General features: G+C 36.9%; 1 protein-coding gene across 1 annotated transcript; it reads left to right on the forward strand.

Annotated features, from left to right (window-relative positions):
• Positions 1 to 6,821: 6,821 nt before the first annotated feature.
• On the forward strand, positions 6,822 to 11,589 carry LOC103436385 (triacylglycerol lipase SDP1). Its single transcript, XM_008374812.4, has 3 exons — positions 6,822 to 9,332; positions 9,951 to 10,094; positions 10,355 to 11,589. Exons 1-3 carry the CDS (start codon positions 7,917 to 7,919, stop codon positions 11,327 to 11,329), a joined length of 2,535 nt encoding a protein of 844 aa, XP_008373034.1. The 5' UTR covers positions 6,822 to 7,916; the 3' UTR covers positions 11,330 to 11,589.
• The last annotated feature ends 2,964 nt before the right edge of the window (positions 11,590 to 14,553 follow it).

The following is a 14,553-nucleotide window of genomic DNA, read 5'->3' on the forward strand; positions in this document are numbered from 1 at the left end:
ATAAGTTTAGCGGTTTCAGAAAAGCTTGACATGCGACTTATGGATGTCATCACTGTGTATCTATATGGAGAATTAAATACTGACATATACATGAAAGTCCCAGAAGGACTTAAGTTGCCTGAAACAAGTAACAAATCGCGTGGTATGCTCTCGATCAAATTAAGGCGATCATTGTATGGGCTGAAACAATCTGGATGAATGTGGTATAATCGTCTCAGTGAGTACTTGATCAAAGAAGGATATATCAACAATGTCATTTGCCCTTGTGTGTTCATTAAGAAATCCAACTCTGGATTTGCTATAGTGGCAGTATATGTTGATGATATGAACCTAGTTGGGACTCCTGAAGAGCTCCATAAAACTGCTGAATATCTGAAAAGTGAATTTGAAATGAAAGACCTTGGAAAAACAAAATATTGTCACGGCCTGCAGATCGAGCATTGTGTTAATGGAATTTTGGTCCACCAATCAGCTTACATTGAAAAAATCTTGAAGCGATTTGGTATGGACAAGGCTTATCCACTTAACACGCCAATGGTCGTTCATTCTATGGACATTAAGAAAGATCCATTCCGTCCAAAAGAAGGGGATGAAATGGTCCTTGGTCCAGAAGTACCATATCTGAGTGCAATAGGTGCTTTGTTGTATTTAGCACAATGTACTAGACCAGATATAGCTTTTTCAGTTAACTTGTTAGCCAAGTATAGCTCTGCTCCAACAATCCGTCATTGGAAGGGTGTCAAAGATGTATTGCGATACCTTCGTGGGACAACAGATATGAGTCTCTTCTACTCAAAGAATTCCACAAATGACCAAGTCCTTGTCGGATATGCAGATGCTAGTTTCCTCTCTAATCCGCATAAAGCCCGCTCACAAACTGGATATGTGTTCAAGAATGGAGATATAGCAATCTCATGGCGCTCAACAAAGCAAACCTTAGTTGCTACATCTTCAAATCATTCAGAAATACTTGCTTTACATAAAGCAAGTAGTGAATGTTCTTGGTTAAGATCAATGATCCATCATATTCGGAATTCATGTGGTCTAACTTTGAAGACAGATAATCCAGCTGTCATTCATGGAGATAATGCAGCCTGTGTTGCCTAAATGAAGGAAGGATTCATCAAGGGCGATAAGACTAAACACATATCTCTTTTTCAGTGCACATGAGCTTCAGAAGGCTAAAGTTATTGAAGTCAGACAAATCAGTTCTAATGAAAATCTGGCAGACTTGTTCACCAAGTCTCTACCAAAGTGCACGTTTCAGAAGTTAGTGCAAAGTATCGGATTACGTCGACTTACCAAACAGCTAAATTTGGAGACTGTGGAATCAGGGGGAGATACATCTCCAGGGGAGCATCCATCATACATGCTTGTTGTACTCTTTTTCCTTCGATTAGGATTTTTCCCACTAAGTTTTTCCTATCAAGGTTTTAACGAGGCAACATAAGTATACTTAACACTATATCAACAATCCAGGTAAAGTTGTATTCTTTTTCCTTTACTATGGTTTTTTCCGCTGGGTTTTTCCATGCAAGGTTTTAATGAGGCAACTAATGTTGTGAGCATCCAATGGGGAGTGTTGAAAACATTGGTAATTTTGACAATGTTGGCATTGTTATGAATGCCCACACACAAAGACTTTCAATACCCATGCAAATAGGAAATTGACTTTGGATGCAGGAGATCATATATTTCAAAGGGTATGCTGTAAATTTTCAAAGTGTAAGAAGACATTCGTATGGAGTTGCTCTATAAATAGAGCACTCCTACTGCCATCGATGTACATACAAAAGAATAGAAAGAAAGAAATCTCTTCTCCATCTTATATCTGTCATACACTTGAGCTATAGTTTTAGTGTGATATTTTACATCTGCTTCGCACCTATCAAAAAGGTTATCCCTCTAACTTTGATATATTTATAATAGTTATAGTAATTTATTACTACGTTGTAATATATATTAACGTTGATTGCTCTTCGTAGCTTAAGCGGTAGAAGAGCGTTCGTCTTTGCAATCGTGACTTGAAGGGTTGAATTCGATTCCTTTATTTTCTAATATTTTGCTGAAAATCTGATGAGTTGTTAAACACGGAATGATTGATGGAAGTGGTGAGGAAAGTCATTGATCTGGTGGAGCAGTAACATGTTCGCATGACTACAGCATCAGAAAAAGCATAAGTTTGTCTCCCTTGGTGGGGCGGTTGATGTGGATGCCAGTGCTACCTATGCTCTAGATATACAAACAAATGAACAGATTATGAAATTATGAATATTATTTAATTAACTGGAAAACATATAAAAAGGATTGCCTACACAGCTATAATCTAAGAACTACAGTTTGACCGTATACTAAATTACAAGCTATATTTATAGAGACCTAAACTTAAGAAGCCCTCTATATAAGGCACCTCTAAGTTAGTTTAAGAAAAAAATTGATAGGCCTTTATTGGATAATACAGTTGAATATCAGAGTGCGGAACAAACAAGACTACAAAATAATAAGAATATTATTAAACAAACGAGAATACCGGAATAGCTACAAAACTCTAAGAGGTACATCGTGACTAAATTATATCCTGATGAATAACAAAGCACTCTATTTATAATAAACTAACTCAAATATCTAACAAAACCTAATTCTAACAGGCTGATTCCAAATCCTAAATCTATTATTTTCCAACAACTACTATGTTTAGTTTTTGGGTTTACTTTCTTGTCATATAATTATATACTACTATAGTTTTGTAAGATACCACTAAGTTACGTTAAGCGAAGATTTGACATGAATCCTATTTGATTAATAGATTAATGGGTCTACTCCAAGTCTGTTTGATTAGTTAGTTTAGCCCAGTCATTCCACGTCAAATTTTAACATGATGACTCATCTTATACTGTTTTTAATACCTAATATACATCTTAAGTGTTTTTAACAATGTTTTTTTTTTCTTTAGGATTAGGAGAAATTTACGAAATATACCATTTTAAAGTATTTCGATATTGGGTATTTTTTATTCCTAAATTTTGCTGGGTCAGCTTTTTCTTGTTTCTTGTTTCTTCCTTGATGGAATTTACGATTCTGTTCTTCTTTCTGTTTATTTTGCTTTATCGAATTTTCTTCAGGTAATGTTAAATAGACCAAATTTTATTTCAACAAAGCGCTGATTCATGGAAGTAACTTAGCAAAGTTAGTTAAGGGTAATCAAATCATAAATGCTCAAGTCTGACACATATAAGGCCTGACAAAATGATTCCAAAGGTTTTTTTTTATCTCATGGGAAAGTGACCAAGCCCCTAACAAACTTTTTGTTTAACGTTCATTGGGGACGGACAAACAATTCAGATTGAGAAGGAAGCTCCTTTATTAAAGTTCTCAGACCCATAATGAGGCAGGGTGAAATGAATATACAGAATTAAAGTCATGCTTAACTTCTCATACAACACTTAGATTAATCTTCTGCAAATGTTAATAATCATTATCTCGCAACCAACAAGGCTATTAAAACGTGCCAAACTGTTATTAAGATTCAGAGGTCATTTGGACAAGATTCGTCACTTTCTCATCCTTAATCCAATTAATGCAACAAAGCAAGTTTCAGAGCAAGAGATTTTTCATGGGTCTTTGGCCTGTTATCGGAGTAAGGTGGTACTCTGAATATCGTGATGAAAATCTTATAAACAATAATTTTAGGGGCTAACATTTTTTTTTGCAATGTTATCGAGGGGGTCTAAAGCTCACATAAGCCTACAACTTATTCGTGTTGAACTCCGTCACTTAATGGTTTACTCCGGAAAGATTGTTGGATTAAAGTTTATTTCCCGATGATGAAGTAAAGTATGAAAAGTTCTAAATATTTTACTCGAATAGGATTAAACACTTGAGTGAAATAAACTTCGCCAAATATCTCCTAAGGCATCTAAGTCCTTTAAGGGATACAACAAAATAGGTGCATTCAGCCATGCATCTAGCTTTTCAGCTATGCATTCGGAACTCCGACCAAGGGTTTGCAATATGGTTCAGAACTCCGAATGATCGGATCTTTGACACACAAACAAGAGGGCTAGCCTGACTTGGGTAGCTTTGGATCAACAAGAAACTAGGAGGTCATTCCGATGCGTATTTCAAAAATGGTCATTCTGAAAAAGATTTGCTCATGGTCCATTGGTAACTATCTATCCTTTAGCAGAGCGCACCCTTGACAGAATAGTTAGGGAAATTTGTGGGACCATGATTTTTTGGGCCAATAACACGTGGCACTTAGTGTGGTTATAATGATCGGAACACCCTCAGAGCGAGATCAATGCTACATGGGTATAAGTTAACAAAATTTATAAAAAAATTATTAAAAAACAAAAAATATAAAAAATAACTATAATTTTTTTTTCTATAAATACCTAACCATGCTCTTCCACCTTACACCAGACTTCAATATTTTCAAATACTTTCAACCAATCTTTCACTCAAAGTTTTCATATACTTTTGTTTGAAAAAAAAAGGGTTAATGATGAAGGTTCGAATCGGTTGATAATTGAAGATGTTACTTTGTGTGTATGCTAGTTTCGAGCCCTCATGACCCGAATTGACATTAATTAGTTTGATTAAAAGGAATGAGCATAAGTTATGAAAACTTTGGAAGACGGTTCATACCTTGTTTTGTGAGGCACCTGGTGCCAGAAGAACGGATCAATCTCTTCAAATTCGTTGGAAAATACTCAACCAATCGCTTACTAGTTGGAGAAACGCCCTTGCATCAGCTAGTTATGATCTTTGAATTGGTGAAAATTTAGTGGATCAGGTGACAGTATTTTATTTATTTATTTGTATTACATCCAAATTGACATTAATTAGTTTGATTAAAAGGAATGTCTCTGAATTCTAAATATTTTTGGAGATCAGAAAAAGCAAACGTGGTGCGAATGAGACATGCAAGAGAAGTGGGACCAGGTGGAGATGGTCCTAGCACCACAGATCCTAGCGCCACATATACTAGCACCACAAATTGGTCAGGTGATTCGTAGGGAATTTGGTGTAAAATCGGATCTCATAATTTTTCAATCGTCAAACGATAGATTTTGTTAGATAATTTTTTCATTCACTTTGGGTTGTAATTATGTATTTATTCAATTGGGTTAACAACATAAATAACACACTAAGTAAAAGTAAAATTATCTTTATTATTTTATAAAAAAATATTTTAATACAAATTGTCTGGGCTATTCAGTTTAGGTGTGGAGATGCACTCGACAATTACTGTTCACTAAAGGGGATTAAGTTGCATATAACTAGGGAGATTGTTTAGGAATGGAGTTTCTCTTAGAGCAAGTCCTCCTCAATTTCAATCCCCCAGGGGATAGCCCATTTATTCCCCCTCCAAAACCCACTCCACTAGGCCTCGGCAGAACCCAATTTCACACCTAGTTGAGAATCCATTGACCTAATACCCAGGTGACGCTAGGCTGATGTTAGCATGACGTCACCCATATGCAGTCTTTTTTTTTTTTTTTTTGCCAGGTGCATGGCAAACACGCGTGAGTGGGCATGTATTCCGGACAGCTTGCAGAGGGGGCCTGCTTTAGTAGTCACACTCAAGAGATTTAGCAGAGGAGCAACGTGGCACAAAGATGGTCGTTGGATTTCCAACGGTAAAAATAATTTGAAATCTAAAACCAACAACTACTGATGTGGCAAAATCTAGACCATTCGATTTCCATATCAACATTCCAAGTTTTTCGGCCTTAAAAAGAAGGAAAAAGTCAGAAATCTTACCTTTGGCCATGAGTCCAAATTTGGGCTGTTGTATTTCAATGTGTTTAAATCTAACAGTCCAGATTAATTAACTTAATAAAAAAAATTATAAAAAATATAGAAAAAAATAAAACAAAAAATTGTAATTTTTTTTCTATAAATGCATAACCATCATCTTCCACCTTACACCAAATTTCAATATTTTCAATACTTTCAACCAAAGTTTTCATATATATTTGTTAGCAAAAAACATGGCTAATGAAGCAGTTAGAATTTGTCAGTCATTGAAGATATTAAGTTGTGTGAATGTGGGTTCAAGCTACTCATGACCTGATTATGGGTGATGAGATGCACTTGCGAGAAGTTTGGAAGACTGTTCGTACCTTGTTTTGCGAGAAGATTGGCGGCAGAAGAACTAATCAATCTCTTTTTGCTTGTTGGAAAACACTCAACTAATCGCTTACTTGTTAGAAAGACACCCTCACTCAAGCTATTTCTAATTGTCGAAGTGGCAAAAATTTAGCAGATCAGGTGATAATATTTTATTTATTTATTTGTATTACACTCAAATAGACATTAATTAGTTTGATTAGAAGGAATGTCTTTGAATTCTAAATATTTTGGAGATTGGAAAAAGCGGACGTAGTGCAAAGAAGGCATGAAAGAGAAGAGAGACCAAGTGGAGATGGTCCTAGCACCACATATACTAGCGCCACAAATTCGTTACATGATTTGTAGGGAATTTGATGTATAATCAAATTCCATAATTTTCCAATCACTTTATGTTGTAATTTCGTATTTATTCAAATTAAGATAATCGTTGTATAAACTAAGAACATCTTTATTCCAAAAAACATAAACAACACACTAAATAAAAATAAAAATAAAAATATCTTTATTACTTTATTGCTTTATAAAAATATTATTTTATAAAAAAATGTAAATATTATAATATTAGTTGTCTGTGCTGTTCAGTTTTGGAATAAAAATACACCAGATAGATACTGTTTACTAAAAATAATTACTGTTAAGGAATTAGGTTGCATTTAACTGAGGGATTGTTTAGGAGTGTAGTTGGGCACGTGGATGCCACATCATAAACCTTTTTCTTTTTCGTATCGGATGTGAAATCTGGTTTTAATAATGTAGCTCGCTCGCCATCATTGACGCACCTGTTTTTCTCTTGTAAGCAACAAAAACGTTTTCTTTTGCTCAGAAACTCAGCTCCCAAAATCAACCCAAGATCCCGAAATCTGAAAACTCGTACGTTTCTTCTGGGTTTTCTGGGCGTTCCGTTGTGTTCGTTAACTTTCCAGAAATAGAAACTTCCATCAAACAAATAATTTTGTCGGATAGGTAGCGGAACGCTCTCTCTCTCTCTCTCTGCCACCTTATCCACATGTTTGTAACTTTCTCCCAATCCGATTCCCATTCAAACTAATCGAGGCGGCGCCACCACACCCATATCTTTATCCCTGCACACTTCCCAAAAACTCCCATAATTCAATCCCAATCCAATCCATTGGGTGGTATTTTAGGTTTCATTAATCCAATCCAATCCCTTCACCTCTTATTTGTTGTTTGGAATTTCAATTTCTGATCTGGGAACCCATTTGTTTGTTAGTTTGATTGCCTTGGGGATTTGAGGTAGAAGGAACCCGGTTGGATTTATTTCGGAAGTTGGTTTTTGCTTTGTTTGTTGATCAAGTTTTCTGGGTGGAGTTGAAGTATTTGATCAAGTTCTTCGGGCTTTTTGTTGTGGAAGGATTTGGAAAGTACCCACCTAGCTGTTGAGCTGGTGGGGTTGCTGGAAATTTGGGGATTTGGGGTCAAAGTTTGTGTCTTTTGAATGCGTTTGGCAGAATTCTATGGGATTTGGAAAGCTTCAAAGACTTGGAAAATTGGTAATATTTCATCTGCAACTAGTTTTTCAATTCATTTGAGCTTAAAGGTTGAAGCATTAGATAATTCTGTTTGTTGAACATTTGGAATCATATCTCTTTGACTTTGTGTTCTTAGTTCTTCATACATCCAGGATTTTTGTCATTCTTTCGAAAACCTTGAGAGCTTGAAAACCGTGTTGTAGTTGTAAAGTCTGGTGTAGATTTTATAGCTCTTCAGTTTTGTTGCCGTAGAAATAGAAATACAGAGATTTTACTTACTCAGAAAACATGGATATAAGTAATGAGGCCAGTGTTGATCCGTTTCCAATTGGACCTTCAACCATTGTTGGCCGGACAATCGCTTTCAGGGTTTTATTTTGCAAGTCAATGTCACACTTGAGGCATCAAATATTTCGTACGTTTTTGAGTTTTGTCTATAGATTCAAAAACTTTTTGGCTCCCATGTTCTCATGGTTGCATCCTCGAAACCCCCAAGGGATATTGGCAATGGTGACAATCATTGCTTTTTTGTTGAAACGTTACACGAATGTCAAAGTCAAGGCAGAAATGGCTTATCGGAGGAAATTTTGGAGAAATATGATGAGAACTGCTTTGACCTATGAGGAGTGGGCTCATGCCGCTAGGATGCTTGATAAAGAGACACCAAAGATGAATGAATCAGACCTTTATGATCAAGAAGTAGTTAGGAACAAGCTTCAAGAGCTCCATCACCGTCGTGAAGAGGGTTCGCTCAGAGATATTATGTTCTGCATGCGAGCAGATCTTGTTAGAAATCTCGGTAACATGTGCAACCCTGAGCTTCACAAGGAGAAACTTCATGTTCCTAAACTCATCAAGGAATACATTGATGAGGTCACAACTCAGTTGAGAATGGTTTGTGATTCGGACTCAGAAGAGCTCTCGTTGGAAGAGAAGCTGGCTTTCATGCATGAAACAAGGCATGCTTTTGGGAGAACTGCCTTGCTGTTGAGTGGGGGTGCTTCTCTTGGATCTTTCCATGTCGGTGTGGTTAAAACACTGGTCGAACATAAGCTTTTGCCAAGAATAATCGCTGGTTCCAGTGTAGGATCCATTATGTGTTCTGTTGTTGCCACTAGGTCTTGGCCTGAGCTCCAGAGCTTTTTTGAGGATTCTTGGCACTCATTGCAGTTTTTTGATCAAATGGGCGGGATTTTTACAGTTGTCAAGAGGGTCATGACACGTGGGGCAGTTCATGAGATCAGGCAGTTGCAAATGATGTTAAGGCATCTAACGAGTAACCTGACATTTCAAGAAGCTTATGACATGACAGGTCGAATTCTTGGGATAACTGTTTGCTCCCCAAGGAAGCATGAGCCACCTAGATGCCTCAACTACTTGACTTCACCTCATGTTGTTATATGGAGTGCAGTGACAGCTTCTTGTGCTTTTCCAGGCCTTTTTGAGGCTCAGGAACTAATGGCAAAGGATAGAAGTGGAGAGATTGTTCCATATCATCCTCCATTTAATTTGGGTCCAGAGGAGGGGTCGATGCCAGTGCGTAGGTGGAGAGATGGTAGCTTGGAGATAGATTTACCTATGATGCAGCTGAAAGAACTGTTCAATGTTAATCATTTTATCGTCAGTCAGGCAAATCCTCATATTGCACCATTGTTACGGCTAAAGGAATTTGTGAGAGCTTGTGGAGGCAACTTCGCTGCTAAGGTATTCATTGATAGACCTCAATTCAGAGTCTTTTGAAATTTATGATTTTGTCCAATTTTTTTTTTTGCTTTCTCTCGCTATCATTTTATTTTGCTAATTAGGAATATGAAAGGTTAAGGGCTTGTCAACAAGCATCTGCCATCTTAATGCTGCTTTTCTTTTCCGTACCTAAAAACTTTGTAGAAGTTAGAAGGGAAAAGTAATGTTGTTGTATGATTATCTATCACTAATGTATCCTCAGTAGCAAGCCGAAAAGAATAGGTGATCCTCAGTTGGGATAAAAAGTAATGCAAAAATCTTGGATGAGTCACTTAGATGTAGTTAGATTTGTAATGGCTTAATAAATATTTGTTTTGAACTAAGCTTCTGGCCACATCTTTATGGATTTATCCAGTGGCTTTGGAAAAAGTTGTCTTTTTCAATTGAATTAGTCTATCATCTTGGTTAATCAGTAAGCACCTTATTGACAGTATACGAACATTAAGCTAGAATTTCTAATCATTTGTGCATTTGTTTGTAATATATATTTTTTTATTCTGTTGGGTCTGTTACATGATTTTGCTACATCGACACTCTGATGAGATGAGTATTAATCAATTTTAGTATTTAACTGTGTAGCTTGCTCATCTTGCTGAAATGGAGGTGAAGCATAGATGTAACCAGATCCTGGAACTTGGTTTTCCATTAGGTGGAATTGCCAAGCTGTTCGCTCAAGATTGGGAGGGTGATGTTACTGTTGTTATGCCAGCCACACTTGCTCAGGTACATGGATAAAGTAGTAATTTTGATGGTCAGAGTGTCAGCTAGGGAATAACTACTGAATTAGGATTGGTCATTGTTTCCATGGAACCTTACATTAAAGTTCTTTTTTAAAACTTCCGTTATTGGCAAAGTCAAGTTTACCAAATTTCCTTGAGGACTATTTTGAAGATACCTTTCTATTTTCTTTAATCATCTGGATCATTTTTAATAATCCTAGATGGAGACTAACTAGCGTTTTGTTTTTCTGACATATTTTCCAGTACTCAAAAATCATACAAAATCCAACATATATTGAGCTTCAAAAGGCAGCCAACCAAGGTAGAAGGTGCACTTGGGAGAAGCTCTCGGCCATAAAAGCAAATTGTGGCATTGAGCTTGCTCTTGATGAGTGTGTTGTAATTCTCAACCACATGCGTAGACTCAAAAGGAGTGCAGAAAGAGCTGCGGCTTCTTCTCATGGCCTAGCTAGTACAACCAAATTCAGTGCATCTAGGAGAATTCCATCTTGGAATTGCATTGCTCGAGAAAATTCAAGTGGTTCCCTTGAAGAAGACCTCATTGGAGATGGTGGTTCCTCATTCCATCATGGTGTTGGCACATCTACTAGTGGAGTTCATTCTGGTAAAAGTTTTCAAACCCACCGTAATTTACATGATGGAAGTGACAGTGACTCTGAGAGTGTTGATTTCAATTCTTGGACAAGATCTGGTGGACCCTTGATGAGGACAACGTCAGCAAATAAGTTCATCGACTTTGTTCAAAATTTGGACATTGATGCTGAATTGAACAGAAGTGTGCTGACAAGTCCGAAGTCAATGATGGTTCAGATGGGAGGCAATAACCATTATTATCAAAGCTCAAGAGGTACAACACCTGAAAGAAGTCCTGAAAGCATAAAATTTGACAAGAGGGAGTTTGGAAGCATGGTTTCAGGAAACGGTTCTAGCATTACGGTGACTGAAGGTGATCTCTTGCAGCCTGAAAGGATACATAATGGAATTGTATTCAATATTGTGAAGAAAGAAACATTGTCAAGTGGGAGTAGTCATGACTTGGAAAATTACGGCAGTGAAGTAGTTGAATGTGTGCAACTTGACAGTCCGGAAAAGGACATGGATGCTGGGTCTGTATCTGAATATGGTGATGCCGATATCACTTCAGAAGCCTTCTTAAATGAAACGGAACCTAATTGCCAGTCAGTGGATCAACCTAAAGTAGATGATTGTAATCAATAGAGCACTGTGGATGGCTAACTTTGAGGTACGTTTTGCTCAGATATGTTATTCAACAATTTGATCCGAAATAAATACTAAGAGTAGTGCTTGAAGTTTACATTTTAGCATTGCACTGATTTGCTTCTGCAGTAATTAGTAAAAGAAATTGATCTTGAGCTCTGCATACATGTAGGCCTTGACTCTGTAAATTACTTGGATACACAAGTTGTACACAAATGTGATTCATATGGATCAATGAATGAAAAAAACAATTCTCTCTCTCTCTCTCTCTCTCTCTCTCTCTCTGAGAGTTGAATCCAGAATGCCTGTAACTTTACTTGATTCCATTGAAACATACTTATCAAGCATAGTCCTTAAGAAATAAAACAGTCCATCCGGCGTAGTAAATTCCCCATTAGTGGTTGAGCAGTTCGAAAACAGGATTGTCAATAAAAGTTGCAATTGGAAATTGTAGAAATGTTCTGTTGGTCATCAGGTGACCAGCAAATGCATGGTCGATTGCTCACCCTTATATTTACTACCAATATTTGGAAACAAATAGATTTGCTTTCCATGTTTTATTCTTGCCCCCTAATGTCAAATCCGAGGGCGGTGACTATGAATCCTATCATGCTGATCACGAGGACGAGGACAAAGATGAGAAACTTGATATTGCAGAACAATTTTTGATAAAATATTGCACAACTTTGCCCCTTGAACACATTTCATGTGTGCACTTAATCCGAAGGGGATTTAGTAACCAAATGAAACGTCAACCGACACTAACACGTTGTCTTTGATATAATGGGGAAGCACTTTGTTGTTTTGGTATCCTGATCATGTTGGGAATACACATCAATTCTTTACACCCAAAATTTTCAGGCCTTTAGGAGTAGGCCGGAAGTTGAACATCGTGGTTGGTTGATTGCGGACGGGTTACTACTAGTTGCTGTAATAATATTGTCATCTAGTGGGGAAGGATCAATGGAGGTTGTTTTCTATGCCTAGAAAGCTAAGAACTTGGCAATCATATGTAGAGAATGGCCAACATAATATATAAAAGAAGGCAACAAAATCACATAAATGCTTCAAATTAGTGGTTGAAGCTTTTGATTTTAAGAAATGCGAACGAAGGTAAGTTACGTCTTCTAGTGGAAATGCTTGAAATGGTATGAAATGATGTCTTTCTTTGAGGTTGGCTTTTTAAATATTAATCTTTGAGTGATTGATTTATTAATTGAGTTGTAAGTGCCTCGTCTTTTCCTATCCTTTTATAATATGTCCAATGTCTCAAAGAATGATTTTTTTTTTTTTTATGGTGGTCCAAAATAAAGGATAATCGTGTCTTTTAATCGTTAAAATTTGTTTGAAAAAATTCCGGAATATATGCTGTTGATGCACAAAATCAGCGATATTTTGAAACAACGTAAAGTGTCAAGTTTGTGATATTCACTCGATTGCTCTGGTTACCTAATGAGGATAATGTCACGCCCCGATCCCAACATACGTCGAGAATCGACACGTGACAAGGAAAATAACGTCCGTTGAATACGGTATAAGTTACGGAATAAAATACTTTAACTGATAAACCAAAATAATATGAAGGTGGCTAAGTTCTCCACAAAATATTTACAAATATGTACATCCCAAAAAGAAGCATAATCTTTGCTTTACTAAGAACAAGATTGAGGTGCTCAAAAGAAAGTCCCAAAGATAAAGTACAAGATAGGATATAGGGGTAACCTAGCACTCCAAATCTCTGATAACTGTACCACTACCCCACCTACGAACCTCTCGAAGCTACTCAGACTTGTTACCTATAAGATCAGTGCCTACACCATCGAAATGGTGCACCGGGCAAACAGCAACCCGGATAAGCTACGAAGCTTGTGTGAGCGATAAATAATACAAAGTATATGATACTAATAATAAAACCAACCATCATTCACAATTATAAACCCTGAATATAAATCATTTATAAGAAATCGCTACCAAACCTTGCAACCTCCAAAGGAGTCACACATACATCCAACGAGTTTTCTAAATCAAAACTTAGAGTTCTCAAAGCCACATTCACAGACATATTCAAAACTAGAGTTAGAGAGACGTCGTTCGGCCGAAGCCTACACAAGTAACCAAATAGGAAGTGGCCTCCCAAAGCGGATCAACCAAGCAAAGCCACCCCTAAGAAAGTAACCATGTAGATAGTGACCCCCAAATGCGGATTAACCAAGCAGAGTCATCCCTGAGAAAATAACCAAATAGGTAGTGACCCCCCATTGCGGATTAACCAAGCAGAGTCACTTCTATAACTATTGGAAGGTGATCACCCAATGCGGATTAACCAAGCATGATCACCTTTAAATGTGTATGGCCATACCTAGGATATAAGGATCGCCCAACGCGGATTAACCAAGCGCGATCCACAAATAGTAAGGTCCCCTAACGCGAATTAACCAAGCAGGACCATCTAGGACCATTGCTACGTGGTGCAGACTTAGTGTCACCTAACCCCATGACACTAGGGTAATGGTCATTTACAATCCATCATTTCTATCAAACCATCAAATATATATTCCAAAACACAATCCATCATTTTTATCAACCATCACATATATATCCCAAAACACAATCCATCACAGTTCAAATATCCAAGTCACCTAATGTTTCATAAGTAGATCGACGACAACTTAATAGCAACAATTATTTAGCATCAGAACTATTTTAAGAATCCATAGTGTAACCACAAAGTTTATTAGCACAAAAGATTTCAAAGCAATAACCATAACACAGATTAGAATCACTCACCTGAGATCCACACTAACGCACTCAAACACGAGAGTCAAGGCATCATGTTCTATCACCGCCTAACAAGGTACGAACCACATTTAGATTTCCTTCGATAATTCACATACTTAAAACTCTCATATATCTCCCACAACAACATTTAATGAGGAATCGAACTGTCATTCTAAGGTAAGGTCCATGATCTTACGTCACTTATTCCGTAATATCCAATCACTAGATTTTCACTTGTAAGTCCCTAAGGTCCTTAAACAATATCTACCATAGCATACTAAAATTAGTGTCAAGACACTGTAAGATTGTCAATTGTTAGCGTAATCAAGCGGCGGACCTTATCGATAAAATACTCAATCAACAACATTTTCATAAATTGAATGTCACATAACGGAAAATTTGACTTTCTCCAAAAATCTCAAACTTTACAGAAATAAAGATTCCAA

Source organism: Malus domestica, chromosome 12 (assembly GCF_042453785.1).
Source record: "Malus domestica chromosome 12, GDT2T_hap1".
NCBI classification, from domain to species: domain Eukaryota; kingdom Viridiplantae; phylum Streptophyta; class Magnoliopsida; order Rosales; family Rosaceae; genus Malus; species Malus domestica.

Coding starts and splice junctions, on each gene's coding strand:
- LOC103436385 (XM_008374812.4), top strand. CDS start 7,917: ATGGATATAAGTAATGAGGCCAGTGTTGATCCGTTTCCAATTGGACCT. Junction 9,333..9,950: donor GAGGCAACTTCGCTGCTAAG/GTATTCATTGAT, acceptor TTAACTGTGTAG/CTTGCTCATCTTGCTGAAAT. Junction 10,095..10,354: donor TGCCAGCCACACTTGCTCAG/GTACATGGATAA, acceptor CATATTTTCCAG/TACTCAAAAATCATACAAAA.